Source organism: Odontesthes bonariensis, chromosome 23 (genome assembly GCF_027942865.1).
Source record: "Odontesthes bonariensis isolate fOdoBon6 chromosome 23, fOdoBon6.hap1, whole genome shotgun sequence".
Classification (NCBI taxonomy): Eukaryota; Metazoa; Chordata; class Actinopteri; order Atheriniformes; family Atherinopsidae; genus Odontesthes; species Odontesthes bonariensis.
Genome location: NC_134528.1, coordinates 26,358,130 through 26,372,149, shown reverse-complemented (window position 1 = coordinate 26,372,149; position 14,020 = coordinate 26,358,130). Strand labels below are relative to the sequence as shown.

Below are 14,020 nucleotides of genomic sequence, written 5' to 3'. Positions count from 1 at the left end.
ATACCTTGTGGGTCCTGGGGTCATCTTTATGACGTTTTGTTCTGCATGCCTGCCGTGTTGGTCATATTCTGCTCAAGACCATGTTATTTTGCCATTTTTTGAAAGGAAAGTCTCTCTTTCAGCTTCAGGGTTTTCTTCTTCTTCTGAAGATGATTCATCATGCTCTGGGTTGTATTCCTCCCCATCTTCTTCTTCGGATACATCCTCCACTTCCTGTTCTGAATCAGAGTTGTCTTGCTGGACATCTGAGAAAATCAGCTCTACAGCCTCTTCAATGTTATAACGCACACTCATGGCTTCAGCACAGACAGAATTCGGGGTCCTGTTATCTGCAACACCTTTATAACCTCTGGAAATAAACAGGTGGTATTCTGCAGTCTGAGATTTGCCTTGTTTGCTTCTGCTACTGATTGATCTGAGACACAACTAAAACATTGTAACATTCTGTGGTTTGTAAATAACTCTGTGACCTTGATTTCAACTCTATTTGCCTCACGGGTCATTTTGACCCGAAGACCACCTTTGTACATTTTTTTGTACCGCTTACATGGAAATGTGAATAAAAGCAACATTTCACTTTTTCTACTGTTGGGGCCAATCTAGGAAAAGTCATAAAATTTCAAGTTGAAAAAATAGCATTTAGTGTTTTTTTGGGGGGGGTTTAACACAGTGACGGGTCATTTTGACCCGAAGACAACAGGAGGGTTAAGCTGGTCTCAAATTACCAAACTGATGAAGTATCTGGATTTCAGAGTGAGTGACTCCTGTCAAAACTTCTTCAGTTCAGAAAGTAAAGGATGATCTAATGTCCAAATACCATCAAGTTAAACATTACATTTTTTTTTTACATTTTATGCAACAGTGTATTAATTTAGTCATGCAAGATTTTGTCTAGGGAAATAAAGAAAGGAATGCCATGGAAAAGTTTTGGCACCCCCCAAAAATTTAAGCTGTCATAACTTTTGCGATGGTCTCAGTCCTAGAGGATAGGAATTACACTTAATCATCATCATCATTAAAAAGACCAGATTATATACTATAAATTTGGTTGTATGAATTCTTGGAGTCCTCAAATCATATTCCAGCTATCGGCTGTTGTGGGGTCCTTTAAAACCCACATCAGGATGCCTCTGCTTCCACTTCAACATGTTATTATTTTAAAGTGCTATGCCTGATATTGCTCAGTCCAGTGGTAAGCTGAGTATATTGTAGATTTGAGCTGTTGTGTTCAGATGACTGCACACCTTAAAGTACTATTTCAAAGGTTCATAGCTAAAAGGCAGCAATAGGCAACATATTATCAGGTGAAAATATCTTCTGAACCTTTCATGCTCTATTATCACACTCTGATGAGAATTTATACTTATGTGGATTGGACCTGTAGCACTCAGCTGACATTCTCCCTACGAAACTGTGTCTGTACAAAAGATTGTGAAAAAATTGAAACACTACTCTACCTATGTGCTTTTTCAATTCAGCAAAGAGTTCTGGGTGTATCTCCAGCTTTCTTGTAGTCTGTTAGTACCAATATGTGGTCTACTTGTACCAACTCAATACTTAGTGTTGTAATGTTCTGGGTATAGCTCTCTTTAACTTAGACCTTTGAGATATGTATGTACAATGCAGTGCAAAAGTCCTGAGTTGCTCCTTATTTTCTTTATGTTGCTAGGAAAATGGGAAATATATTAAAGCAATACTATGTACTGGAGACACAACAGTGAAGCCATCTACAAGAAAGGACAGAGCAGACTGTACTTCTTGAGGAAGCTAAGGTCCTTCAAGGTTTGCAACAAGATGTTGCAGATATTCTACAAGTCTGTTGTTGAGAGCGTCATTTCCTCTTGCGTCATCTGTTGGGGCAGCAGCATCAGAACCAGGGACCTAAAAAGACTCAACAACCTGATAAGGAAGGCTGGTTCTGTTTTAATTGAATTGAATTGTAACATTTCTACCTTAAAATAACAGCTTGAAAAAAATTGTGCAGCTAGAATGTGTTTTAATATTACGATTGGCCTGACTCCTATGCCCTTCGGGGGTCTGAGTTGGAAAAACTGTGCTATGTAACTTTGCTGGACCGGCCTGGGAGCTGAGCGGAAGTACTTCGACTTGCTTTGTGGCACACCTACCGCAAAAACAAATAGACCCCTCTCACGCTCCCAGGTATAAGGCTAAGCTAGCGCAACATTGTCAGTACGATCATCATGGCAGAGGCACCGTAGAAACAGAAGAAGACGTTGACTGATGAAGCAAGGAAGAGAAAGAGAGAGGCCGACAAAGCAAGAGACCGGACTAGAGTTGCTCTCGGAACAGCCTGTAGGGGGAGCTCTATAATGGGCTTTTTGAGAAGTTACATTGTATTGCTTTAAGTGATGTTTTAAAACTCTTACAAAAATAAATGGAAATACAGTATATAGGGCAAATACATATGTGTTTGTCCAGTTGTAACATGCTTGAAAGTCAATGTTTGGTATGACTACTTTTGGTCTTCAACACAGCCTGAAGCATCCTATGAGATCTCTGCATGCTCTCTGCTAGCGCCTCGCAACGCATATCTAGATGTTCTAGCGTTTTGCTGCCACTGGCTCGGCTGTAGCTTAGAAATAGGAGCAGTCGCCTGCCAATCGGAAGGTGGATCGACTGCCGGCTTCCCCAGGCCACAAGTCGAAGTATCCTTGGGCAAGACACTGAACTCTATGTTGTCTACAAATGCATCCATCGGTGTCTGAATGTGTAGAAGAAAGCCCTGTGTAGCCTGTAGACTAAGACGTGCTGTATGAATGTGTGAGTGAAAGGGAAATGTAGTGTAAAAAGTGCTATAAAGCCTACCTTCTGTGAAGTTATGAAACAGCCCTTTGACAAGTTTTCTTGTCATTTCTTCAAGTAGTCTTCAAGAATACTTTTCCAGGGTTCTTGAAGATCAAGGTTTCAGGCTTCAGGAGAAGCTTCAACAGAAGATGGATGAACTGCGGGTCCTGATGTATTTCTCAAGTACTGCAGGCCCTTGCTGGACTTTTACCTATTTCTGAAGAACATCACTTTCAGATACTGCTGTGAATATTTTTTTAAGAATACAAGAAAGTCTGGCTCCTTGCCAAATATTAAGAAGTGAGAGGTGGCCCAAGACTTCTGCACACTAATGACAAACAAAATAGTATACTGTCGGGGTGGTCGGTGGCGTAGTGGGTTAAGCAGCCGCCCCATGTACAGAGGCTACAGTCCTCGCTGCAGCTGGCCCAGGTTTGAGTCTCGCACCGGACGGCCCTGTGCTGCATGTCTTCCCCATCTCTCTGCCCCCTGCTTCCTGTCTCTCTACAACTGTCTATCCATTAAAGGCATAAAAAGCCCCCAAAAATATAAAAAATAAAATAAAATAGTATACTGTAACCCAAAATCCAACTTTCTAATTATTTTATTATCTAACTCACAGTAAACGTCTTTTATAATTTAAAAACCCTAATACACTAATGTCTGGCATTTGTCTTTGGTGGGAATTGGTAGAATCAGCATTAATTCCCAGATCAAATGACTCCGCAGTTGTCAGGGATATTTACACATTATTGGCTTTAGCTCCAATCATCAGTGATTACAACCATTTTCCTGATTGGTCAACAGTTTCACCCCGAGAAACGACTCCCTTTTAACAGGAGGAAACCTCTGCCAGAACCAGACTCAGGAAGGGTGGCCATCCGCCTCGACCAGCTGGGGTTTGAGAAGACAGAAAAGAGGGGACAACAAACACCATAACACCATTCAAAGGATACCTGTTGAGACAGGGAAACACAAGTTGATGCCAACAATGCCAAATGTAAATAATGTCATATGTCACATAAATACAACTTAAACCAGCCTAATGGAGTTCCTTCAATCCCAATAACATGTTAAAGTATCTGTCATAGAATGCTGTGATTGATTGTATCAAATACAGCACTGAGATCCAACAGGACAAGCACAGACACAAGTCCGCTATCAGAGGCTAAGAGGAGATCATTACTAACTTTCACCAGTGCTGTTTCTGTGCTATGATCTACTCTTAATGCTGACTGAAATTGTTCAAACAAATTATTTCTGTGTAAATGATCACAGAGTTGAGCTGCAACCTTTTTTTCTTTTTCTTTCTTTCGGTTCTTTCTGTACTGCCTCCTGGCCGCTGTGATTGCTCTCCTCAGTCTGTACTTCGCAGCTTTGTACTCCATCTCATTGCCAGATTTAAATACAGTGGAGCGAGCACTCAGCATGCGCCATACCTGACTGTTGATCCAGGGCTTTTGGTTGGGGAACTTCTTCACTTGTTTGGTGGGCACGATGTTGTCAACACAAGTGCTGATGTACCCAGTGACATACTCTGCATAGTTCTGTACGCAGACAGAACAGTCCTCCAGTAAGGCTGCATTTCCAATGATGAATAATGGGCAGTTCTAGCTTTACAAAGGGCTTTCTTATATGTTATTAGACTATATCTCCAGACTCATTGAGGCTCTTCTAAATTAGAGGAATGCCACTGTCTCTCCAGCTTTCTTGTAGTCTGCTTTAAAGCACACAGCAGTCAATTATACCAAGAAGCCATCTTATTCTGACCTTACCTTCCTTTTCAGAGGGGCAACATTGTTCAATGTTGTACGCATTGAAATTGTAGTGCTGTCAACAAGAGAGTCAAGTTTTACTGGAGTAAAATTTAGGTAGCTGTCCTCTGTAATATTTGCTCTTGGCAGTGAAGAATATGATGATGGAATTAATTATTTAAATTTGGTTACAGCATTCTCTGATAGAAACTTCAAGATGTAAATTTCTTCTCAGAAGCTTTATAGTTAAGTAATGTAATTTTAGTATATAAGAGGGATTGTCGCCTGAGCCGATGTGTAGATGGGTGATGAAGAACTCTGCTGACACGGACTTAATCGAACATAGAAACTTTTATTGCATTCATCAGGTCCGTCTCAAATTTACAGTCTGGAGAGATCAGTGCCCAATGTTCGAATGAAATCTCTCCCTCTTCTTCGTCTGCAGCTGCTTTTTATGGGGGATAACTTTCCCCTATTTGGTAGCCCTGAAGATGCTCCATGTTCCTGTCTCAAGGCACCTTGCCAGAAAACAATGCATATGGACTTCACGCCTTTGGAATGTATTTTCCTCCGAATCTCCTCATTTGACTATATGCTATCTCTGGTTGGGAACACATACACTCAGTGACTTTCATCAGTGACATGTTTGGAGCCTATGCACTCAGCGACCTCAGTGATGCTTATTTTCAAATATTCTCTTTAAGTATCAGACACCTCATAATTTCAAAGGTTATCAAAAAAAGGTCAGATAAGAGAGGGTTATGAGGGAACACTGTTAACTGTTCACTCTCAATGCCATAAGTCAGCACAAGATCAACAGTATGATGAAGACAGTAGATCTGTGAATCTAATATAGAATTAAAGTTAATATTAAGGCTGTCATTTTCAACATTTACATGAATATTAAAGTCACCCACTACATTGACTTTATCTGTACTCAGCACTAACTGGGATAAAAACTCTGAGAATTCAGACAGAAGATCAGAATAAGGGCCAGGTGGACGAAAAAATAGAAGAGGTTTCTGTGATTTCCACTTTGGGTGGGAAAAACTGAGAATCAGAGATTCAAAAGAGCTAAAACTAGTCTTGGGTCTAGGACTGATTAGTAAGTATCAATATGATGATCACAAACCACATTTAATAGTTTGATGTTTTTGTTCAGTTAAATTTTTTGTCTTATTTTTTTTTAGGTTTCTGGATTTGCTCCTGTTGTGTTTATTGATTTATTTAATTTGGGGGGTATGGGAGCAGACACAGTCATTATGGGGTTTTGGGGGCGTAGCTGCAGAGAAGTGTGTAAGACTACAACTGCATCCTGGTGTTATGTTATGGATGAGAAAGATTGCCAATTATCTATATAGCCCACGTTGTTTCCTGGACACCATCTGCACAACCGCCAGTTGAAGGAGGACATGCGGCATCAATGGTCAGATTTGGAAGGGGCCCAGAGAAAACTATGGAGTCCGACATTGTTTTGGCAAAATTACACACTGATGCAACATTAATTTTACTGACCTCCGGTGTCATTACCGCCGACGTGAATAACTATTTTACCATATTTACATTGATCCTTAAGGTACATAATCTAAACAACCAGGAACACATTCAGTAAACATTATTTTGGTCCAGAGTTTATTTTCCCCTGTAAAGTAAGTCAACTGACAAAGTTCTATATGGGTAAAGAAAATGTTCAAAGCAGTTTCAAATAGGATTCCACAGCTCTGGCCCCTGGAATACATTTGACTATGGTCGCTGGTGTCTCTAATACCATGTTTCTGACTATAGAGCTGCCAATTCCCAGAGTTTTGTCTTGAGCGAGTGTTTCACTGAGAGGGGAAAATCTATTTGAAACATGGACAGGTTGATAGTGAACCATGGGCTTGACTATAGAGCTATGCCTCCTCTTCCTGAATGTCACCCAGCCAACCTGGGGTCCCGGCTGCTCGGGTTCTACTAAGGGGCGGCTAACGGGTTTAGCTATGCTAGGTACACTGGGTTGCTCTGCACCGACTAAAGGGTCAGGTGGGTTTCAAAGGTGTGGAGCCAAGCTTCCAATTCAGATAAGCTCGCCTCTAAAACTACAAAAAGACTACATTTGTTATATGTACCTGTAACCGGTGGTGTTTATCTGCACCCTGCGTTGTGATTATCTTTTTGACTGATTACCACACGGACACAGGACCCGACGTTTTCATCGGAGGCGATCTCCGTTTATTTTCTGGAAACATGTACGGCACACACAGATATACAATGAGTGGTGTGCCCCGATACAGCGTCTTTCCCATCAAGTGCAGTTGGCAAAAGGGGAGAGGTTAGAGCGAGGGGTGGCTTATAAAGGGAGGTGCTGCACTCAAAGAGCCCCACAGGTACAAGGACAAAGGAGAACAGTCCCACATGACAAATATGGGGCACACACAAATTATAACGTTTTAAACATATTTTGGGTAATTATATAAAAAAGAAATATACATCAACATGTTGACATTGTTATACACACTGCATAACTATCTCTGTTACATACCATTATCGCTAAAGGAGGGAGAGAAGTAACTAAACATCTGACACGTGGAGCAAGTGAAAGCACTACAGAGGGAGAGAACTGGTAGCCATGTTAAGCTAGGGAACCAGACACACCGCTAGAAAAGTGAAAATAAACACCAAAGATCTGTAGGAGGGAGTGTTAGAATAGAACAAGTACGCGGTAGAGTTAACTATTCAAAGATGTGTAACCTATAAGAAGAAAATGAGTTATTTTTGATAGTCCAAGAGGAGCAAGAAGTTCCACAGAACACAAACAAGGTACGGTAACTGGAAGTGATGAAATACATGATACCGCAAAGCGACTGACTGCTCATTGAAGTTTAGAGCTCTGTCTGTGGTTTGTGGGACGATGTAACCCTCACATTTAATCTCTGTTCAAGCTGCTCTGAGATATTGTTCAATCTGTGCTGACTTTTAAGATACCAAATATAGATATCTAGAGACTAATCACTGTAATTAGTGGAGTTAGTATCATATTACCTTCACTCTAACCACAGAAAGACTGTACCCCCCTTAGTCTGAAGTTCAGACTCTGAACTATCTCTTTATATCTCTCACATCCTGTACAGTAGAATCTTTCTGCACCAGCTTAACAGACATCAGGAATACAGTGTTGTTACTGAATCTGAATAGTCTGTACCTGTTAAATGGCCTCTCCCCTCTCTTTAACTATTTCTGTATCTAATTACATCCTCTATTTTCTCTTCTGTTTCATCTCAGTCTTCTCTTTCCTCTCCATTTGGTAGATATTCTCACTTTATTATGGCCCACGCTGGCCTTTTATTGCCCACCAGCAGCAAACTTTGTGCAATTAGTCACTGAGGGAGACTGCATGAATTCCTCTGGCTGCCTCTGACGCTCTCCCCTAAAAATCTAATCAGATCAGCGTAGGGCCCCAATAACTTCCTCGCTCCCCTTGATTGCATTTATAGACATTCTGTCATTCTCCACTCCCCTGGTTGAGCATTTCATAATTACTCTCCTCTTACATTTGTTTATTTATATCTGCCTGTACAGTACCTTCCAAGCTATTTGCCAATGAGGGAGGATGAGAAGATTATGTAGGTAGGGAGTGAAAGGCTGAGAGCCTTTGGGAGAGATCTAAAAATCATTACCATCCTTCGTATTTGAAATATTCATAGCAGCTCATTTTGTATATTACCATTAGAATATTGTGGTGTGGCAGCTTAGGGGCAATGAATTTGAGGCATCAGGTTAGGCACTTTGCTGATTTGAATGATGAGGAGTAGCACAATTGTTTGTATGCCAAGAGAGTGTTGCATTGGTTCATAATCAAGTTTTTTGTTTGTTTGTTTTATCATGACTTGCATTTGTTGCTACTGGTTTTCCCCTGGCAGTGGCCAGGTTTTCTCCCGTGCTAATATTTTTCAGTTTTGGCTAAACCAATGGAAATACCTGTTGATCTTTACGTGACTGTTGTAAGCACAAGTTGCAAAGCCCCCATGACAAAGTCACAATAAATCTTCAATTAAGACTGAAGACCTGAGTAAGACTAAACTAAACAGTTGCAGGCTAAACAAAAAAAAAAAAAAAAAAAAAGGTTTTCTATAGGTATTTTTAGTCCATCTATCCATTCTCTCATTCTTTTCTGGTTGAAGTGCACACTATGTAAAAGTCCAACTTATTGGCCTCGTGATTGTGGTGGATCCACTTGGCCCAACAGGGCACTAGTCTTGTAATTCTGCATGCAGCCTTAATAAGTGTTTAGAGAAACAAGCTTTTGAGGTGTTGCATAGGTGAGACAGTGTGCTACAATCCAGTTACATGGATTTTTTTTAGCTTATCAGATGCCAAAACTCTACAGAAAGGTTGATAGTGGTGACAATGACAGGAAGTTGGCTAAAACAGTTACACAAATAACTGAAAATAGAGGTGGTTAAAAGAGGGGTCTGTAGATACTAAAGGCTCAGTTTGGTTCAAACTCCAGTTTTTACAGCTGTCACGTTCACTGATGGAGGAGGACCCAAAAGGACGACAATGAGGCAGGCGATTAAGCAAGGGAAGATCGGTTTACTTAGTCCAAAAAACAGTCAGGGTCAAAACCAGGCGATCAGAATAAGGCAAACAAATCCGACAAGGGGCAGGTAGGTATCCGGAGTCCAAGAAAGGCAAAACAGAGTCGGAACAGGTAGGCAGGACTGGAAATGCTGGAGAGCTTGGCAAAGTACAACACGAGACAATCTGGCAGGAAACAAGTGAAAGCGACTAGTACATATACTGAGGAACTAATGAGCAAATAGACTGCAGATGAGGAGGAGATGGGCAGGGAAACCTAGTTGAGGGAAATTAGTAAATTGCATGGCAGGGAAGAAAGGCCGGATCTGAAATGACAAGAGAGTTATTGAAGTGACATGAAATAAAAATAAATACAAACTAAGAATTAGTGTAACTATGTTACAACAGCCGGTTATGCTAAACTAACAAACAAGATTTGTAAGAAGGCTAGTTTGATAGAATTCAGTTTATTTATATGGTGTTAAACTGGTCCAGTGAAATATGTCCAAATCAAGTCAATACAGTCCAATTCTGTTCTATAGAAGTCATTAAATGCAAATGTGTAATGAGTCATCTCGCTAAGGAAACCAAAAAAGAAAAGAAAACATAAATAGATACAGCAATAATATCTGTACATACATGCATTATGAACAGCACAAAATGAAGAGAGCTCCCCACCTCCCCAGCAGCCTATAGAAGCATAACAAGCTAAATAACCCGAGGCAGCTTGAACTACAAGTTTTATCAAAAAAGGAACGATTTAAGCCTAATCTTAAAGGTAGGGAGGGTGTCTGCTCCCCAAAACCATGCTAGAAGCTAGTTCTACAAGAGAGGGGCCTGTTAACTCCAAATTTGTGAACAGGATTTTCTCCAACTTCAAAAAGCAATATGAAAGGTAAAGACATGTAGTGAGACTCAGGTTATTGCTCTCATATAGAGGAGAGCTGCTTTGAGTTAAGAAAGGGGCATCACAACTTACGATATGTCAAAACTGTCAGGTTGGGGTGGTTGGAGGGAGGACACGGATGCAGACTTTTCAAAAAGAAAACTTGATTTATTGACAAAAAAAAAACAAAGTTCAAACAAAAGGCGCAGCTGAGCCGGATTCAAAAACTAAACTGTGACAAAACAAACAAATAACTTGACATGGCATGGAATAAATACTTAGCTTAACATGAAGGTGTAGAGAGGCATGAGGGATGTAGACGAAGTAGGATCTGACAAAAGGACAGGGGAGACTGGAAACTAAATGTGATTGTGAATGAGTGCAGCTGATGGGGAAAACACAGGTGAAGTGAGTGAAGCTAATGAACAAGCATGGGAAGTGAGGGGAAAAACAATGGCAAGACTAAAAACAAGAACTCAAAACCAAGACATGAACTGAAAACCAAAACATAACCTAAAACATGATAAAACATAAAACCAAAAACATGGGAAAAAGTCACGTGGGCGTGACAAAAACAAGATGACCTCCACGGGAAAAATTTTGACAAATTTGAAACAGGTATAAACAGACTCTGAATCATTTATACTTTGGAATTTACATCCCAGCCTGACCAAAGTCTAAATGACTGCATGTGATAACCATAAATTCCAACATCCTCAGTTCATATCTCATCTTGCCCACTCTACTCAATGCCCTTCCATTTACATCACGGTTAATTAAAGGCTTCAGATACTTTATAAAACACACATTTGTTATAAACTTTACATATTTAAGATAGATTCATCTTTACTTCACTCTCATATTTGTCAGAACAGAATTTAAAACCACACACACTCCGTTTTCAGTGGTTTCCCCTTTTTATGAGGTGGAAATTGAGCAGCCATGCCTGCCGACATCCACATCGTAAAAAAGCAGGAATATTGATCAGCTGGATAGGATGAAGCATTTGTGTAAATGAAACATTAACTGTATGTTTGGAGATGGTATAGCTGCTTTTACCTCAGCCTGTGTGAGTAGGCTGGCCTTGGATCAGATGATGACAGAATGCTTGCCTCTTTATGTCCTTCTTATTACTTCAATTCCCATCCACACCGAGTATAAAGATGCTCTGAACATCAGCTCCTTCCATTACATTGACTATCTGAGAGAATCCTTGGAGGAGATTTGATCCTGTATTGATTTTTCATCTAACCTTATGTAGCCAGGAGAAAGGATTTATGCGTGCAAGGAAATCTTGATATGAGGCAACTGGATGATGTTCATAAAGTTTTCAACTCAAAGTTTCATATTGATGATTATGTTTTGGTAATTCTGTCCGCTGTTTCATTGTGTTTCAGGTTCAACTGATTCACTACAACCATGAGCTGTATACAAATTACACAGAGGCTGCTAAAAGCCCCAATGGACTGGTCATAGTGTCAATATTCATGAAGGTAAGTCTCATACATGCTTTTGATATCTGTGAATATCGTTTTTTTTTTTCATTTACAGATAACAGATTTTATGTTGACATGACTCAGCCCAGCAGCTGCTACCATGGCATGTATTATTTGGAAATCCATCAGAATTGTTGATCAGAGTTTTGTAAATTAAAGTGAATTTCAGTTAGTGTTACTGTACAAGAAACTTGGACTTTTGTTACCTGTTTTTTAATCATTACAAGACAGCTACAGTACACTGGTGGAACATGTAGTGCAAATGGAACAGGACATAACATCATGTTCAGTACAGGCAAAACTCAATTAAAGGCAGACCAAGTGTCCGTTCAAGTGTAGCAACACGCACAGTGTTCTTTCCTCTTAGATTTGTTCCCTTTAGGGCTGTGAAACCTTCTGAGGCTGCTGTTATATTTAAATTATCAACCCTTTGGATCCAGTTTGTGCAGTCTCTTCGACTCCTGTCGAACAAGGACATATTGATGAATTGTCAAGGAAACATTACACAGGAGGTACTCTTTTTATTACGTGGTGGCAAGAAAAAGAACAATCATCTTCATTTCAACAAGAATAGTAAGAAAAAGTTTTTTTACCCAGAGACATGTTGACTTAAACTGAAAGGACATTATCATTTAATTAAAATGTCAACTGTGGACAGGTGAAAATCGAGGTTTATCCAACTTATTCTCATTCAGAACTCGTCACATTCCTTGCGGAATAAAAGTACTTGGTTAACTTAAGGAAAACATGTTAAGACATTAGAATACACAATAAGATGGATTCTGTTGCCAACTATTCGCTCGTTTTTATGGCGCCACATTCCACAACTATTACGTTAACAGCCAAAAAAGACCCTGCACGTTAAAAAAAAATAAATACACATTAAGGGTATCCTGTACATTGAAAACCAACAAGTGTCAGTATGGGATGAACTTGAAGTGAGAGAAGGTTGATCTTTTTTCAGTTTTTTTTTACGGTACAATATTAGCTCATACAAGTAAACAAGCATATTTGACACAAGAAGGTTCAAGGAAGTCTTTATCAAAGTGGTGATACATAAACTGCTCAATTAGCAATGCCAAATTATTAAGGAAATTGTTTTCCTTAAGATTTATTCTATTATTGAACATATACAATCATTTTAGAAATCCAGAATGATCATAACCCTAAACCTACAAAGGTAGTTTTGTCATTCTCAGAACAATGAATGAATTTTGAGAAGTTATCCACTTGAAAGATATACACATTGTGGTGTTGTAGTGTGATGATTTACTAAATATAGTAGTAAAATCCCACCAGTGCATTATCATAACAGATTCACGGCGGCCGTGGCTCAGTGTTTAGAGTCGGTCGTCCAATAACCGGAAGGTTGGCAGATTCGTATTCCCACTCTAGCCACTACAAAAGATTGGTGGAACTGACAGCTGGAGGGATGTCAGTCCACCTCCTTGTCATGGCCGAGGTGCCCTTGAGCAAGGCACCGTACCCCCATGCTCCCCGGGCGCTGTGAATGGCTACCCACCACTCCAGGTTGGCATCTGTCTCTATGAGTGTGTGACCCTGTGCATGTGCAAGTGTCAACAGGTGCCAACCTGGATGGGTTAAAAGCGTATTGGTTAAAAGCATGACCAATAAATCTGATCTTAATGATCGTAATCAAGTCAGGCCTTGCCTAGACTTGCATGAAAAACAGAATCCTTTTTTTAAATTTTCAAATAAAACAAATGCATCACATTGCCAATTTAAGCTGTCGTGAAAATGCAAATAACAAAAAACCTGAACGAGGTTTAAAGCTGCAGTCTGCAACTCTTTTTCAAGCATAATGCCGGGAACTGTCCGGGGATTCTGAAAGTAGTACATTAAATACCCCAATACAAAAAAAAAATAGTTCTCTAGGTCCCCTATTTGTCCCGCTAGGTCCCTCCAAAGCCAGCAGGTTTGTTTACAAAATTGCAGACCGGACCGGTAAAAGGTAACCAATCAGGTTTACGAGCTGGGCTCTGCTGCCTGTCAATCACCAATTGTGCACGCGCGATACAAGGTAGGCTCGTCCCCACGCTTATTTATCTAGACTATTGAACTTCATTACGGGCTTGTCTACTTACTGTGTCTTCCATGATCGCAAATGACAGGTGAGTTGATGAATGAGGAGTCGTGTAAGCGCATCTGGCGTGCACGTCTACGTGCACGAGTTCTCATGTGTTTTGATGGGGCGGGACAGGAAGTTGAATAACTTTTTATTTTTCGGTTAAAAAATAAGCATTTCTTGCATTTTGCGACTACGGAGGTCACCGTTTTCAACTTCAAGCGTTCTGATAGATCATGTAAACTCTTAAAATGCCAAAAATTAGGACTTTACGTATGACAACAACAAATCCTGCAGACTGCAGCTTTAAGTTCCTGACCAAGTTCCCAGCCAAAAGCAAAGCCTGCTTTTCAACACAGAGATTTCTTGTTCAGCCTTTACTCACAATCTGATACTACACTTTGAAAGTCCTCACTACAAGTACAATTCAGCATAA

General features: G+C 40.1%; 1 protein-coding gene across 1 annotated transcript in view; it reads left to right on the top strand.

Annotated features, from left to right (window-relative positions):
* Positions 1-14,020, top strand: part of ca10a (carbonic anhydrase Xa) — a 491,723-nt gene that overhangs the window by 431,783 nt on the left and 45,920 nt on the right. The window contains exon 5 of the mRNA XM_075457281.1: positions 11,400-11,495. Within this exon, the coding sequence (XP_075313396.1) occupies positions 11,400-11,495 (96 nt within the window). The remainder of the gene's footprint in view (positions 1-11,399; positions 11,496-14,020) is intronic.